We start from the raw sequence: 18470 nt of genomic DNA on the forward strand, positions 1-18470 counted from the left end.
AATTTTAGAACATATTTTGAAATATCCCTGAGGACTCGATGGAGAAACTCGAGCTACTCCCTGGAAGGATTACTGGAATACATTATTAGAATAGTTATTGAAGAAATTCCCTGAAAAAAATATGTGGAATATAACAAAGAATCCCAGAAGGAATTTTAAAATAATTTAACAAACTTTGCAGAAACCTTTCATGTTTCATAACTGATTTTTGTCAGATTCCCCACATGATTCATCGCGGGTTGTAGATAAGACCTTCGAATCTGATAATCTGGCAGTAGTCTCATTTTTGGTTTAACTCCAAGTATTATGCAAAAAGACCATTATGACGCAATTGAACATAAACATGGATGCTTCTAAAAATCGTGATCGTGTGGCAGGCACAATAAAAAACTCTGCTCTGTGAAGTCGACAAAATTTTCAACCCGAGAAGATCCTCGACCACCGGGATTCGAACCCACGACCATCTGCTCGGTCTTGCTGAAAAGCTGCGCATTCACCGCTACGGCTATTTGAGCCCCTAATCGCCTCACTTCAAGGTTTATTCTCTGCATTCCTCGCATCGCCATTGAGTCCAATCATCCCATTAGCTACTCTGATTCTTCCGGGTTGAACAACTATAGCCCAAAATTTTCAAAGCGAAACCGTCTGCCAATCATGCACTCATCACCATTCATGCAACGTGTGCCCCTCTACTTGAGCCTGAGTCTACGTCGAGTTGATGGGACATATGGACGGAATGGCGCGGACGTTGTATGTTGACTTGAGGAGATAGGTCGGCTGGTGATCATATTTTACGTCCGGAGACAGTAGTGTCGCGCGCGTTATCACGACAGTAGGCAAACTATCGTAAATCTCCGGCCCAGAATCCGTCGACACACGGATCGACGACGACGATGATGCTGCCAAAGTGACTGCGACTGGTGACGCTGGCTGACTGCAGTGGTCTAGTTTGCACGGGAACATTCGCCGGGGTGGGTGAAACGTTTTTTTTTTTTGAAAGGATATCAATGAGCCTGCGGGTTTGATACGCTGAAGTTTCCAGATTGTGATAAGTGTAGTGTATTGTAACAGGTAATAATCGGTTTTAGACAATTTTGATCGCGTAATCAATAAAAACCTTCGTTTTCTAATCGCTGAAGTATAATTGCCTGAGATTATTTGTAATTGATCGGTTCTATTCGGTTTCAGAAATATTTAGTCGTCGAAATGTGTTATCAGTAAGCATTCGAAAATAGTTCTAAGTTGGAAGGAGTTTACCCATTTTAGTTTAGTTCGTTAGCTTTTGCTGTTTTGACCACAAATTGTTACTCTGTTAAACAATATATTTTGATCTGTGAGACCGGCAAAGATATAAATTGAACAAGGTAGGTATGACGTAGGGCGTAGAATGTCCTATATGAAGATATACTATGGAGTACAAAATTACACTACGAGCATGTTATAAGCCTGGATATACATGTTCACAGTTTTTCTTTATTATTGCATAGTGCGTAATATGAATCAAAACGGTATGAACCCTCTAATACCCAGCCCCGCCTTTAGACCGGATACCTTTTGGATTTTTGTGTATTGTTCTCAGAAATCATGATTAATTTATTTTTGGCATAAACCTTGGGCCATAATACGCGTTTTAGGAAAATTTGATACGATTTTCGAAACATTTTTCTATGTTTGAAAAATGTTTGGAACACTGTTTTATATTACAACCTAAAAATACCTGGGTCTAATATAAAGTGTAATACAAAAATTTGTACATTTTATATGTTTCTACAATCAACCTAGCACAGAAGAAGAGCCTGGTGGAATTGAAATGATTTCAAATCGATTTTTCCGTTACTTCCACGGTAAACCAAATATGTCCCTGAAAAAAAAATATTTATATATTTTCAAAAGTAGGGTTTCGTTCTACTTCATCGTAAGAGCTACTATTCGTCGTATCAAACATACAATGTTCCACTACGGCGGATATTCAAACTTACCTGCAACATAGATTCATTTTCCAAATGTAATTTTGTGAAAACTTTTATGATTCGTCCACCTGTACACCAAAACTGCAATGAAACTACTGTATTTCTATAAATAACTTCAGTTCAATTAGGGCAAACGCTCCCTTAGTGGAGGTAGCTCCAATAGTGGAGGTAGTGTGTTTTGGCATGTTTCGCGCTAATAAATGATTATGTGATATTTTTGTATTATGTACGATGCGAAAATGATACAAGTAATCGAATAATATTCATGAAATTTAACCGTAAAACCATTTAAAACAATTATTTTGCTTAATTTTTTTGCTCCTTTGCACCTAAAGTGGTGCATCAGTACCCATAGTGGAGGGTCCCATAAGAAATCAATGGTTTGCGCCACTAAAGGAACCATCCTTAAAATATACCTCCACTAAAGGAACAGTGTTCCTATTATTGGTGCAGGGCTTTTTGCAGGGAAATTTCAAATGAATCGTGATTTTTATACATTTGAATGATAGAAGGATTTGAGATCTATCGAATGATACGTTAAAATCATATATTTCATGATCTTAACACCGTGTTTTAGCAGTTTTCCCTTAGGTGCACCACTAATGGTACACTTGCCCTACCCACTTTACACTTTTTCACTGAAATCGCATGGACGAACACGATTTGAGAGAAATGCTTAGCGATCGAAATCAGTCACACCACTTTCCAACACAAGTTTCTTCCCGCCCCGTGGGTGACTTGCTTCACCGGGCACTTATTTTCACTATGGAAAACCTTCGTACTTCTTCACTGGAGGATTTCATTCCAATCACACGCCGTAAAACTTCAATAAATCACCAAATTTTACGGAATTTTCTCAACCGCCGCGTATAATTTAGAATGTAAACAAAGTTCAATCCGTCGCACTGAGAAAAAAAAAGCTTGTGCGCATCAATGTGTGCGCGACGCTCGACGTAAAAAAACGGTTCCTTTGATTGTGTTGTTTTCGCTGTACTGTGAGCAAATGCCATAATTGTACGGTCAAAAGGAATTGTGTTCATATATTTGGGCTGAATTTTTATGACGAACAATTAGTTTTAAAGGAAATTAGTATATTCCGTCATGGTGAAGGAATGGAGGGAGATGCCCGTAGATCTATGTATTCTAGTAAAACATTTTATTATAGCGTTGATATATTGTGTTTTAACCACTCAATACATCACAGTAAGACGAATCTGGAAACTGATTGCGACGGAGTTGAAAACGATACGACGGATTGAGAATACGGTAAGATGTATTTACTTTGCATTATTTCAAAAAAACAGATCAAGATTTATCAAAATGTTATTGTACAATGCTAAAGCCGTTTTGAGAAAGAATTGTTTGGCATCGGTTTGTATCAGCATCATTCACTGCAATACTGGGAAAATTGCAGTTCTCACAGATCAATGCTTAATACGATGGATACTAGCACATCACCCTACTGCAAAAACTTTTTTTTTATTATTGACAAAAATCGGTACCCAGAAGATGCTTCAAGAAAAAAATGAAAAAGGATAGGAACTCAAAAATAAAAATGAGAAAAATCAAAAACCAAAATTCATTAGTTTGTGAATAAAAATAAATCATTGTCCAAAACGTGTTTAGATCGATTAAAGATAGCGAAATATTTTCATGGATTGTTATGGAAATATCATATTAAAACGAGTCTTCAAATTGGGAACTTTTGAAATTTTGAAACATTTCAAATGAAACCTTTCCCATACAAAATTGAGTGTCCGGAATTTGGATCAGAACGGTACAGCTGAGCTCGTGAAAATCAAAAACTAGGTGTGTACATACATTGAGTTAATACCGTCAAGCTACCATTCACCGTGCATTTAAAAAAATACAATTTTCCCAAATAATTTAAAGCGAACTAGAACTCCAATACGATGCGTGCAATTATACCATAATTCAGGAAAAAATCTAAAATTGGTGATTCATAACAAAAAATTATTCAAAAATTGTGTTAAAAATGTCATGATAAGGTCGCGTCGTACCGTTCTATGGGACCTTTGCACGCTGGTGCACCATTTACCGTGCGTCTAGTTTTACTCATGATTTAATTTCGTATCTTGAAGAAACGTTGTTGGTGGAGCAATCATATTGCTAGTAGTGTGCAAACTCATTTTTAAGAATATTCAAAAGTTAAATCACAATAAAAGCCATAAAACGTTGATAAAATAGCTTAACCATTAATGACTTTGCTTATTTTAGACCTTTCATCTTTAGCAGAATTCCCAAGATTAGGATAACAAACTAGAATTACGTCAAACGCATCCTATAGCTTGTTACTTCTAATCGTACAGTGCCCTTTTTTGGGAAGAATAGTAGTTAGTAACAGCATCGCGAAATAGTTAACTAGGAATCTTGTTCAAATATTTAGTGATAAACTTGGTTAATTATTGTACATGACTTTTATTTTGGACTGTAAACAGAGTCGCATGACGTAGAATCTAGCTTTGACGCCGGCCACCGAAGAACATCCAAATATAAATCATATTTTTTATCTTAATCGCACAGGTTCCTACCGCAAATATAAACGCATGCCGTCTTTCAAAATCTCGCATTTGCAACCAAGTGTTCGTTATCTGCACATGTGAATCGCTTGCGGGCGATCACTATCATCCACAGAACAGCTGATTCTATATCACACAAAGAACTTCACAATGGCAACGGAAGGACCTGACACGCTGAATCCCTCGTTGATGGACACCGGACATGGTCAGAATGTGGACGACCTCAGTAGATCACTGCAGCGATTCAACTGGCCGGATTACCTGGTCTTTGTGCTGATGTTGGTGAGCTGCATATTCATAGGGATTTACTTTGGCTACAAAGATCACCAGAAGCACAAGAATAGGAAAACCGCCCGAAGGGATTCAGAAGCACTGGATTACCTGGTGGGTGGGAGAAAGATGAAAATTTTCCCGGTAGCTGTCTCATTGGTGGCCAGGTGATGAGGATGAGGGACGTCATGGGACGTTTGCAACACTAATCGACTTATTTGATCATTTCAGTTGGATTTCTGGCATTTCATTACTGGGGACATCGACGGAAATCTATGTGTATGGCACTCAGTACTGCTATATCGTTTTTGCCATTGTACTGATGGGATTCGCGATGCACTACATTTTCCTGCCAGTTTTTCACGATCTGCAGATAACATCAGCGTACGAGGTAAATATTGAATGTACTGTTTTAGAGGAAAGTTCTTTAACGGAAGGGAAACAAATCTTTAACATGCTCGTCTAGACTAACGCGTTAAAAGAGCAATCCTTTGCAAAACAAATCTTCTACAGTATTTCACATGACTCGAAGTATGTATTTTAAACGGGGTAGCATTGATCAGAATGACCATCCTCGTAAAAAAATCTAATCAATATTTTTTGTTGAATTATTCATAGCATGAATGATATTTCTCTTTTTTCATGAACTTATAAAAGAAACTTTTGCAAAAATTTAGTTTAGTTGCGAAAAAGTGAAAAATTTTAGAAACAATTATTTCTTTGAATATAGATGACACAACCGCAGATTAATGCCGCACATAATTTCTACAAAAAAAAAACGATTCTGTTGTCAAAATATTATAAGTGTGTTCAATCAGTAATACTATACGAATTACTATAATTACCACGTGTTACGGCGAAAATGGGGTTCTATGAGACTCAAAGCCGAATTCTCCTGAGATTGCAACCTTTGATTAACGAGAGAGAAACAGCTAAAAGCTGGAATTTATTATCGTGATTATTCTAATACATGTTCTACATTTAGATTTAGCAATACTTACAAAAATAAAATCGGTCTTAGCCGATTTTGAAATATCATCCACAAATGACCGTAACAATTTTCTGATTCATCTGCGACAATAGTTTTTTTAAAGGTTAAAATTATTAATTTATACAAATTAAGGTTACTTACTGCGATAGATTATGTGATTTGTAGGATAGTTTAGATTTTTTCAAATTGCAGGCATTTTTACCATTAGATCTAAGCAAATTTGGCATTTAAACAAATTATACCAATTATAGAATTCAACTTGACGGGATTACAATCTCATTAGCTTCAATTCACTCAACTAGTTTAATTTCACATCTCTCTTCTCATTCGTTCTCTTGAACGACAATGTCAATCTGATGCTACGGCCTAGCACAGCAGTTTTGGCAGCAACACCACGGTTCAAGATTTTTAATTTGAAAAAAGTTCAAAATGTAATTAACTTATAAGAGTTTGGACTTAATATTCGGCTTTCATTATGTTAGCAAGTAACGAGACTTTTTATATCATCCCTCATTTATATTGATGATTAATGTCACCCCAAAGCAGCCAAACACAAAAAATCGCCTAATTGTTTTATACATACTTCAAACTTTCTGAATTGCATATAGTCATGAGCAATAGGTGGCAGTACTCGTTTTGAAAGTGCGACATTTGCATTTTCAGAACGAATTTTTAAGAAATATTGAAAAAACTGATAAATGTTACTCCGGATCACAGTACGACTGGTGTATATGGAAGGGCCCTGAGACGAGACTCGTGAAGACGGTCTTCTTTTTCTGGGATTGCTTAATTTTTTTCTTATTCCACTCTGTATTTACATCAATCATGCGCAAGCCGTTCAAACTTTCACATGGACATCTCAGCTAAAATATATTGCGTTTTTTTCACAGCGAAGCATCAATAGGCTTTTGAGTGAAATTTTATGCTAACAGACGTAGCAGACATTAGAAAAAACTAGCCTTGTCAGCATCTTTGGAAAAACTGGAGCAAAAGCGGAGCGCTGACTGAGATCTTTAATAACAGTTTATTTCGAATACAATACTTTCCACCTTTTCAGCTATAAAAACGACAGGCTGCATTTGACGTTTTATGACAGTGGAATCTGGGCTGCATATGACGTTGATATTTTTCCACTTCGCGAGTCTCTCTCAGGAAGGGCCCATTTAAAAACTCTATAAAGCTAAAGGGTGTCCTTAAAATGTTATATAGCATAGAAACAAAATAAAAAAATCGATTTATAAAACAACATTTTTTTTGCGAGCCACAATGCAAGACGTGAAACGTGTCACAATTTAACATGCAAGTTGAAAATGGCGCTGAATTGACAACTGTTACCTGGAGCACATGGTATCAGGTATCAGAAGGCCGGCTCCAAAGGCACGTTCCCCACCAGTTGGGAGATTTGTGCCATCGCCATATTTGAGCCTATTTCATCATCTACCCGATGGGAGAGGAAAGGGAAGGGAAAGATGGGAGGAAATAGGAGTGGGGTCCCTTGAAGAGGGAAGATCGCATAAGCGAAATGAGAGCATGTAGCTCCATACCACAATGGGTTCGAACAGCGCCCTAAAAAGGGCACTGCAAAACGCATGAGCGTAAAGAGAGCCTATAGCTCATTACCACAGCGGGTTAAGAATAACAGGATGTCCTGAAGATTCAGGCTTCTGTATTCAGTTTCACTTAATAAGTGTTTACCAAGTAATTGGAATCGCATTTGCGCAAAAACTGGACAGTTACATATCAGGTGATACGAAGTTCCATAATCGGAGTCACAACTATCACACACAAATGAGTCAGCACGCTGAATATTTGCCATGTGATAGTTGAGTCGGCAGTGGCCTGTCAACGCTCTGACCAAGAGACTGCAATTCTGCTTTGACAGATTTGTTAAATACTTCGCCACCTTTGGAGATGGCTCAGTAATATACAATTTTGTTTGACGACACGACTCCAAACTATTCCAATATTGCTTGTGCTGAGTTGCCGCCCAAGAGTTTATCTGAAGCTTCACCCAGCACTTCGAAATTGGAATAGCCGGCTCAGGGCCAATGAAGTCATGCGATGCTCCATCGCGAGCTAGCTCATCAGCCAATTCATTTCCAGCGATGGAAGAATGGCCTGGTACCAATACAAGGTTTACAGAGTTGACTGAATTCAGTTCCTCAATTTGAGTTCGACATGCGATAACAAGCTTCGACCTTGAGTTGGCAGAAGCGAGAGCTTTTATAGCAGCCTGACTATCTGAACAGAAGTATATGACTTTACCCATTACGCGCTGTTGAAGTGCTGATTGCACTCCACACATAAGAGCAAATATTTCCGCCTGAAAAACGGTGCAGTTTCTACCAAGTGAGTAAAACTGATTCAGCCTTAGCTCACGAGAATATACTCCTGCACCAGCTCTACCTTCAAGAAGGGAGCCATCAGTGTAACATACTATATTGTTTGATATACTTCTTTCCAAATAGCCAGACGTCCACTCTTCCCGTGAAGGGAATTGTGTGGTAAATGTCCTGTAAGGAAAGTGACAAGCAATTGTGAGATCACTTGAAGCAAGCACAATTTTGTCCCAATTCACCAAAAGTGGAAACAACGAAGTGTGTGTAGATCTACGATTCACTGGATTTTTCTCCAGTAGATCCAGTACCCATAAACGGTAAGAGCAAGAAAGTGCTTCTTGTTTAAGATATATGTGTAGTGGCACAACGTCGAAAAGGGCCTCGAGCGCTGCTGTGGGAGTTGTAGAGAACGCACCAGACATCGCCATCAAGCACATCCTTTGGAGATGGTCCAATTTTGATTGGATTTTTCTCACTTCGCCCTTTTGCCACCACACAAGACATCCATATGCCAATATTGGTCGAACAACTGTTGTGTAAATCCATTTGATATATTTGGGTTTGAGGCCCCAAGTTTTACCAAAGGTTCGCCGGCATTGACCGAAGGCCATACAAGCTTTTTTGACTCTGAAATCAATGTGAGCTGTCCATAAAAGTTTGGAATCTAGAATGACTCCGACATACTTTACTTGATCAGTCACATTAATCTCAGTGCCAAAAAGACGTAAAGGTCGAATTCCATCGCGGTTTCGTCTTTCCGTAAAAAGAACAATAGATGTTTTATTCGGGTTAACCGATAGGCCATATTGGCGACACCAACTCTCGACTACCTGAAGAGCACTTTGCATCAGGTCGAATAGGGTGCTTATGCACATACCAACTATCAGAGCTAGGTAGTCGTCGGCAAATCCATAAGTTGGAAAACCGCAATTATTGAGTTGCCTCAATAGCGTATCTGCTACAAGATTCCACAAAAGTGGTGACAAGACTCCCCCTTGGGGGCATCCGCAAACACTCAATTTTCGAATCGCTGCTTGACGCAATGTCGAGAAGAGATGTCGGTTTTTGAGCATTTGATGAATCCAATTGGTAATCATTGTAGGTAGCCCATGGTTTCGTGCGGCTTCCAATATGGCATCGAAAGACACGTTATCAAAGGCACCCTCAATATCCAAGAAAACACCCAAGCACGATTGCTTCTGAGCGAATGCTTTCTCGATATCGTATACAACTTTGTGTAAAAGAGTCACAGTGGACTTTCCAGATTGGTAAGCATGTTGATTCACATGAAGAGGCATGTTTGCCAAATAAACATCACGGATGTGATGATCGATAATGCGTTCCAGACATTTCAGAAGAAAAGAGGTCAGACTGATTGTTCTAAAACTCTTCGCTTCTTCATACGACGCACGTCCTCCTTTTGGGATAAACTTTACAGTAATATCACGCCAGGATCTGGGAATGTACCCGGTAGCAAAACTGCTTACAAGTAGCTTTTTCAAAACATGTTTGATAAACGCAAATCCCTTTTGGAGCAGAACAGGATAAATCCCATCCGCTCCTGGAGATTTGAAAGGGGCAAAACTATTAAGTGCCCATTGAATCGATTCAGTAGTTACGATATTGCGAGCCGAGGCCAGAGACTCGTAACTACATGAAAAGACATTTGGTTCATCCGTAGATGCTATGTCCACACATCCGGGGAAGTGTGTATTGAATAAACATTCTAAAACTTCTTCATCGGAAGAAGTAGAGTCACCATTAGGTAAGCGAATTTCGTTCACTTGGAAATCCTTAGATTTTGCAAGAATTTTGTTCAACCGACTGACTTCACTCAAACTGGAAACATTTGTACAAAGGTTTTTCCAGCCGGATCGTTCAGCAGAACGAAGAGCCTTCTTGTAAGCCTTGCAAGCTGACTTGAACGACTCTGATCCAGCTGAACGGCGTCTGTTCCAACTCCTTCTACATTGTTTCCTGAGTCTAGTCAGATCGGAATTCCACCATGGGGTCCCTCTTGTAGTCTTTACAGACCGCAGAGGACATGCTTCTTCAAAAGCTTCCATAATGTAGGATGTTGTAGTATCAACGGCATCATCCAGATCACTTGGATTTTTAATGGACGGAGAATATCCATGAAATTTGGTCGCAACCAATTCAATGTAGAGTTCCCAGTTTGTTGACCGGGGATTCCTAAAACGCAAAGTCTGCGCAGTTACATTTGAATGTTCAAAGAAGATGTAGCGATGATCAGATAATGATTCCTCATCTGATACATGCCAATTCGTCAACTCGTGACTGATTCTATTCGAGCAGAGCGTTATGTCTAACACTTCTTCTCTATTAGAAACCATGAAGGTTGGGCGATTGCCTATGTTAAGTAATCCAAGGTCTGTACTACTTAAGTATTCCATCAGACTGGAGCCTCTCAAATTGATATCCGAGCTGCCCCAGATGATGTGATGAGCATTGGCATCACTGCCCACAATCAGCGGAAGGCCTTTTGTTACGCAGTGTACGACAACTCGTTTGAAGTCATCCGTTGGGGATGGTTCATCATGTGGTAAATATACCGAACAATAGACGTATTTCCTGTTGAGGTCACCAACAGAAACATCGATTGTGACAGCACATACATCTCTGGTAGTTAACTCAGAAATGAGTGTAGCAACGATTGCTTTATTAACGAGCACGCATGCGCGGGGCATGGAGCGCGAGTTTGCCATTTCAAGCTTGCTAAAAGTAGCAAAAACTGGGTCCACAAGGTTACCTAGATAGAAGTTCCCTCTACGAAAGTAGGGTTCTTGAACTAGCGCCACTTGGGCTGCACCATTTTGCATGAGTCTGCAAAGATTGATCGTTGCTGTTCTTTTATGCTGAAGATTGATCTGAGCTAACCTAACCGTAGCCACTACCCAAACTAGGCAGGATTAAGCTTTTTGCAATCTCAGCACGAAAAAGACCAGCAACGAAAAAACCAGATCGGTATCTATTTAAAGTCGCCAAAGGCGAAAGAGCACAGAATACACTGTGTAAAACGCATAATGCGAATCCATATAGGTGATAATTTAAATTAAATGTCAACATATTCATAATCCCACCCTTATTAAGCCTCAAGATAGAGACTGAAGAAGGGCAGCCGATTATCTCGGAGAAACACAAGGTCACCTGCACCATTGCTCCGGGTAGCACAGGAAGGACTCAATACTGTGGAGGGCACCCTGGTACCCCACAGGCTCCGTTTGCGGTTAGGTTTTATTTAGACCCCCCTAACCATTCATTCTTAGGCACGGTACGCATCACACCATAAATTAGGGGTCACCTGTGAGGTGGACTTTTACCACCGGAACAGGCAGTCCGTAGTGTTAATTCTTAGCCAGTTGAAACAACCGCTACCGACACTACGCGGCTATCTAGGCTGCTCGGGAAAAGGAGGTTAATATTGATGATTAACTCCTGACGGGCCCAAGCAGACTAGCCTTGTCAGCATCTTTGGAAAAACTGGAGCAAAAGCGGAGCGCTGACTGAGATCTTTAATAACAGTTTATTTCGAATACAATACTTTCCACTTTTTCAGCTATAAAAACGACAGGCTGCATTTGACGTTTTATGACAGTGGAATCTGGGCTGCATATGACGTTGATATTTTTCCACTTCGCGAGTCTCTCTCAGGAAGGGCCCATTTAAAAACTCTATAAAGCTAAAGGGTGTCCTTAAAATGTTATATAGCATAGAAACAAAATAAAAAAATCGATTTATAAAACAACATTTCTTTTGCGAGCCACAATGCAAGACGTGAAACGTGTCACAATTTAACATGCAAGTTGAAAATGGCGCTGAATTGACAACTGTTACCTGGAGCACATGGTAAATAAAAATAACAATATATTTTGTACTAAATATATTCCGTATCATTGTATACTTAACTTTGTAGAAAGGTACCCCCTGGAAAAAAAAACTTTTCCTAAATGAGCTATGACGGAAGATCCCACCTACCCCGGATTCTCACTTGCCCCGGTTCTATTTAGTTTCCAAATCCTAAAATTTTTGAAAAAAAGATCTTGTTTTTATTGAACAACACGACAGAGCGTGTTCTAACTACCTACTACTTTGGCAAATTTTCCCGCTCAAATAACTGCTATTCAATTTTTAAATTATAATTTAAAAAATGGGTTTAAATTTGAACCTTGACACCTTTGATCATCTTTGACATTCACTTAATCGACAAAAGTACCATATAGGCTCAACTTTTTACCACTGGGGTTGTTCCTATCTGACATTTTGGAATGGACACGGAAAGCAAAATATGCCCAAAATTCGAGTTTAAGCCAAAAGTTGAGGCAAAATATTAAAAAAAAATGTATTTTTGGCCGTATACCAACTTGAAGCTTTTAAAAATTGAGTAAAAATGGGTTTTTACTTAAGAGTTTGGCACTAAAATTGGGACAGGGCCTTAGGACTTTATTGTCACAGTTCTTAAAAACTGAGATTCAGTTTTCAATTTCCATAGGAATTATAGTGACGATTTAAGCAAGTAAAAAGTTCGGATTTCAAACGGAGTGAGGAGGAAGAACAACGAAATAATTTTATTTTAAAAAGTGCTCCGCGAGACAAAAAGGCTGAAAACCTCTGATCTAGACAAACTCATTAGAATGGAGTTCTTAGATGAATAATTAGAAGGAACCCAGGCAAATCTTTCTGGTGAATCCGTCAAAGAAATTCATATTAGAGTCTTTGAAATGATTTTTTTTTTGTAAAATTCCGTAAATCCTTTTGCGGGTTCCAGATTGTTCTCTCTAGAGCACTTGATGCTCCACGACACTTCATAGCACACATACCAATGCTCTCGAATATGAATGCTTTGAAATGCATTTTCAAGTTATACATTAAGCCAGAGTCAAAAGCTAGTAGCCAGAAGTTGATTTACCGTATAAAATGCCCAAGATTCTGGCTTAGCTTCTGATACTTTGAATTGGTTAAAATCTGAATGACAAATAGTAAAAACCAGAAATTTTTCTTTTTTCATCATTACATTGCATTGTTTTTCTTATTTTCAAAGGGTTGTTTAAAGACAAAATTTAGTAACCGAGAGATTTTTTAATTCAATTCAAAAACAGTATGTTGTGGATGGTTGGTGTGTTCTGAAAATTCAACATATCCAACAGCGTAACTTTGTCGAACATATTATCAACCAAGATATTTGATAAGTGTGGTACAAGTTTTAATATACAAGTACAAGTCTCAATTAAAAATAAATGTAATAAGCGTCATGGTAGTTTGAATACTTTCACTAAAAATGTTATGGAGTTCGATTGAGATTTGCAAATTTTTTGCTTTCTTGTTGGTTTTAGAACTTTTGCTCCACATTAGTCTCGAAATATTTCCACACCGGTTTGGCAATAATTGGTTTGAAATAATAAATTTCAAAACTGTTGTAACTTAAACAAGGTAGGTAGATATTTTGAAACAGCAAAATTGTGGCAAATGTGTTTGAAACTTACTGTATGGTATTTATATGTTTTAACTGTTAAAGTTTTTCTGAAAATATTGATATTGTAAATTCAACTTTAATAACCTTTTGGTCACTTACTTTTTTCTTCAAACAATTGTCTGAAACTTTATGACAAATGACTGCAATTAAATAAATTAACAACGGAAAAAAATGTCAGGATATTTTTAGTTCGTCATTTAAATTTTGACCAATTCGGATAAACAGAAGCTGAGATTCAGAGCCTCAAACTTGCACATTTTATATGGGAGAACTTTTATCACTGACTGTACCTTACGTGCGTACTAAAGCAATCCCTTTGAACACATAACAAAACAACTGTTTATGATGAAATTTTTATCGATTGGTAACTCGTTGCACTATGTGAAAAAAGGTAGCAAACCGACGAAGAATTCTGTATCTTGTGAATGCAACGCGTAAAACTTGAGAAGGTAATCGTATCTTTTGCAAAATTGTCTGAGGAATCGAATGAAAGTGGTTCTGATGGACTCATGGCTTATTATCATGCCCATTCTACCCAAATTCCAGTTACATTCCCGCAATACATCGCGTAATCGATCATGAACACAAATTCATGTAGGTTATTTAATTTTACACGATTTGAAATGTAAATTTGCGATAATCATTCCCTTTTTGTGCATGTGAATTATATAATGATTTGTCATCAAAGATTTTTCTGAGAATTTTGGAATGTTAGCTAGAAATTTATGGAAGAATTTTGAGATTACAGCAATTATGAAATTATGAAGTTCCTAGTTTTCAAGATTCCAGTACTGAGAATTTGATGAAATAGCGGTAGAATTTTGAGTTTCCTGTGTGAGTAAAAAAAAAAACGGCGGGTCGAACTCCGATGATGGATATGGAATTCTTAGAATTTCTGTGGTATTCTTGTTATTTCGGTAGGTTTCCTGGTTGAAATAAGATTTTTTTTTTGCATTTTAACATTCGGACATTCAAAGGTTTATACTATAATTGAAGATTTCCTCTGAAATCCCAACTGAACTGAAAATCAAAGATATTTAAAGTTTACATGAATTCCAAATATTCGGACCAGAATTTGTAGGAATCTCACTGAAATCTCAGAGACTCTTACAGAAATACCGTCTTAAAGATACCCGAATAATTTCAAAAGATTAATTGCCAGATAAAACACCGAGTGTACAACATTCCCAAAAGAATCACATAATGGCTTCCAGAATCCCAGAATTGTTACAACAAATCTAGAATACCTATTGGAAACCCATAATTACTATAGGGGTTCCAGAATTTCAAAGGAAATCAGGGAATCTTGGGTATAATTTGAATTACTTTATAAATAGCTGAAATCCATCCGACATCCGAGAATTCCTAAGCAACACCATAATTATCGTAATGCCAGATTGAACATAATTATAGAAATGAGTATCTTCGTACCTGCCACACGATATTCATATATCGCATTAACAATAATAACACTAAGCTAAGAATAAGGCTGTCCCAGTTGGATCGAAACGCTGGAAAGAATACCAGATCTCTCAAATAAATACAAAATTCCTCACCGGAATCTTAAAATTCTTTTCGAAATATCAACATCTCTACGGAAATCTCAAAATACCTTTCGAAATATCAAAGCTGACATCGTTTTCTCATAATATTTACTCAAATTTTAATTATTCCATTCATTTCAACAATCTCAAAGCATGAGTAGCAATTTCTGAAGCTAACTACCAGTAGCTTTGTAGTAAATGCTACCGTTATTCATAGCAACGCGTTGTTTGTAGTATCCCGACTAGAGGCTTGTAACAAAAATATAATAAAATTTTATCAGAATATGATATGCATATCATATTATGATATAATTTTGTTAGGCTCCGCTATCCGTAGAACATAATAAAACAGAAATATAACATAATGTGTTTTATTTCCCTTTAAGATATTTTTTTGTTCATATTTAACAACTTTATAACAAAATAAATAGATAGTTATGCATTTCAATAATATACAATATTATTGTATATCGATTATAATTTTGATACTTTGTATCAAACATTATAACTTGGTTTGATATGTTTTTGATAGAATTAAAACACATTTTGTTATGTTTATGTTACTATTCATACACTTTTTGTTATAATTTTAGTTATTTTAACAACATCCTGCATCAAGTTTGTAATAACCGAAAAAAACTTATAACATAATAACATATGCTGATATAATTTTGTTATGTACAGTTAGTCGGGATGTTCGAAAGGTGTAGAAAGAGAAATGACACAAACATGTTCCACTTGTGTTCCACATATGTAGCGTCTACGGTTGTGCTACTTTTTCCCGAATGTCGTTTCCCCGAATGTCGTTTCCCCGTACGCCAGTTCCCCGAATGCCAGTTCCCTGAATATCCCGTTTCTCCGAATAACTCACTTCCACGAAAAGTTTCTTGAACTCATAATTTTCATATCTTTATACATTTCAGGGTGGTGAACGTACTGGTCATCTGATTTGTACCCTTCTTTATCTTTATCTCACGAGTTTTACCGTCCTCAGAATTTTCGGCAACATGTGTATAGCCAAGAATATTTAAATACCTCCTTCTTTAGATTGCTTGTCGTTCTTTCTAATTCACCATCCTGCCACTAAAATTTATTATTGCGCCTATTTGTACAGCTCCTCTTTTCGGGGAAACGGGTCATTCGGGGAAATGGCATTCAGGGAAACAGGTCATTCGGGGAACCGACATTCGGGGAAATGACATTCGGGGAAAAGTAGCACAATCAGCGTCTACTACTGATAATATAGTAAACTCAACTTTACTACATTTTATTCATACCGCCAATTGAAATGACATTTTCAATACGAAAGGAGTCTTAGAAAGTTAATGCTGTCATGAAAAATTAGCGCACGTATCGTTATCACAATCATTTTGCCCAAATTCTCCATTTTATCAGGCTTTTTATATTATATGCAGGGGATTATTAACAACTAAAATAACGTTTTCTAAGTGAAAACAGTGCAAGAAAATTTGTCCAGGAATTGTAACTGACTCATTTTGCCCAAATTCCCTTTTTATCAGATCTTTTTATACTTTGACTTCTCTTATCATATGCAAGGAGGCTGATTATGATCTGTTGGAATAACGTTTTTATAACGATAACAGGTAAAGAAACTATATGCAGGAATAAAATCAGATCACTCAAATCGATATTGAGTATACTTTACTTTTATTCTCCATTTTGTCAGGTATTTGTATGATCTATCGTATTATATGACGGCGAAACCGTTCATGAACTATTGACATAACGTTTTTCAAGCGATGACAGTCTAAGAAAGTAAGTACATGAATTAAAACTAATCACAAGAATCGGTATCATGCTCATTTTACCTAAATACCTCTTTTTTATTGTGCTTCTCATATTATATGCATGCAAACTGTTTATAAGCTATTCAAATAATGTCAAATAAACGGTTTTACCGCCATCTAATACGATATATCATGAGAAAAAAACTCACATTAAGAGGAAATTGGGTAAAATGAGTATGAAAGCGATTCGTGCGGTCAGTTTCAATTCCTGTACTCACATCTCTACATATAATATAAGAAGTCCTACCAAACAACGGATAAATTAGGGAATTTGGGTGAAGTGAGCATGGTAGCAGTTCGTCCGGTCAGTTTTATTTAATTCCTACTACTCACTTACTCAGACAATTATCGTTTAAAAAATGTTAATTTAATACCTTCAATACGATTTATCTGCATATAATATGAGACATCATTTTAAAACCTGCTTAATTATGGAATATGGGGAAAAAATCATGATAACGATCCGTGTGGTTAGTTTTAATTCTTGCACTTCCTTCATACACGTTATTTTATCATATAATATTATAAATCAAATGAAAAACCTGATAAAAAGGGAAATTCGGGCAAAATGGTAATGATAACGGTCCGTGCGGTCATGTCCAGCAAATTTTCGGCTTGAAACACTTTTTATTTGTTCAGATTTGTGCTCTTGAAAATTGAAGGGGCATCTTCACTTTAATACATTAAAAAGCGTCGCCTGGATGAAACGGAATGTGAAGAAATGGAGCAGCTGCATCGTTCACAAGAAACGCCAAAGCTCTACGAGAAGCTTAACGCATCCCGAAAAGGCTTCGTGACGCGGGCCGAAATGTGTAGGGATAAGAATGGAAGTATCTTGACGGACGGTCGTGAGGTGATTGAAAGGTGAAAGTAGCACTACGATGAACACCTGAATGGCGCAGAGAACGCAGACGCAGATGGTCATGACAGCGGAGGAAATGACAACGTCAGCACGGCGGATGAAGAAAATCAACCTGTTCCCATATTGAGGGAAGTTTAGGATGCCATCTACCAGCTCAAGAACAGAAATGGCTGCTGGTAAGGATGGAGCTGAACTCATCATAATGGGCCCGGAGAGGTTGGTCACCTGTCTGCACCGGCTGACTGTCAGAATCTGGGAAACGGAACAGCTGCCGGAGAATGGAGGCAAGGGGTCATATGCCCGAACTACAAGAAGGGCGACAAACTGGAATTTGGAAACTATCGTGCGATCACTATCCTGAATGCCGCCTACACCGTCGTCTATCACCAATAGCAAATGAGTTTTTGGGAAGTTGGTTTCAGCTGGTTTCATCAACGGTCGCTTGATCGGATCAAATCTTATCTGTAAGGCAAATCCTCCAGAAATGCCTTGAATACCAAGCCCCAACGCCTCACCTGTTCATAGATATTAAAGCGGATTATGATAACATCGACCGCAAAGTACTATGGAAAATCATGGACGAGTTTAGCTATCTCGGGAAGCTCACAAGACTTATAAGAGCAACGATGGATGGTGTGCAGAATAGCGTGAAGAT

The 18470-nt window shown here is 37.7% G+C and overlaps 1 protein-coding gene across 3 annotated transcripts in view; it reads left to right on the forward strand.

Annotated features, from left to right (window-relative positions):
- The first annotated feature begins 822 nt into the window (after window positions 1-822).
- LOC5568638 (sodium-coupled monocarboxylate transporter 1) overlaps window positions 823-18470 on the forward strand; it is a 45747-nt gene continuing 28099 nt past the window's right edge. Inside the window, exons 1-4 of one of the 3 annotated variants that reach the window (XM_001652433.2) lie at window positions 833-1071; window positions 1189-1364; window positions 4515-4947; window positions 5012-5171. In XM_001652433.2, coding sequence (XP_001652483.1) covers window positions 4661-4947; window positions 5012-5171 — 447 coding nt within the window. In that variant the 5' untranslated portion in view covers window positions 833-1071; window positions 1189-1364; window positions 4515-4660. Of the gene's footprint in view, window positions 1072-1188; window positions 1365-4514; window positions 4948-5011; window positions 5172-18470 lie in introns of all 3 variants that reach the window. The other 2 variants (XM_021851141.1, XM_021851140.1) reach the window with 2 other exon arrangements.

Source organism: Aedes aegypti, chromosome 3 (assembly GCF_002204515.2).
Source record: "Aedes aegypti strain LVP_AGWG chromosome 3, AaegL5.0 Primary Assembly, whole genome shotgun sequence".
In the NCBI taxonomy this organism is placed as follows: Eukaryota; Metazoa; Arthropoda; class Insecta; order Diptera; family Culicidae; genus Aedes; species Aedes aegypti.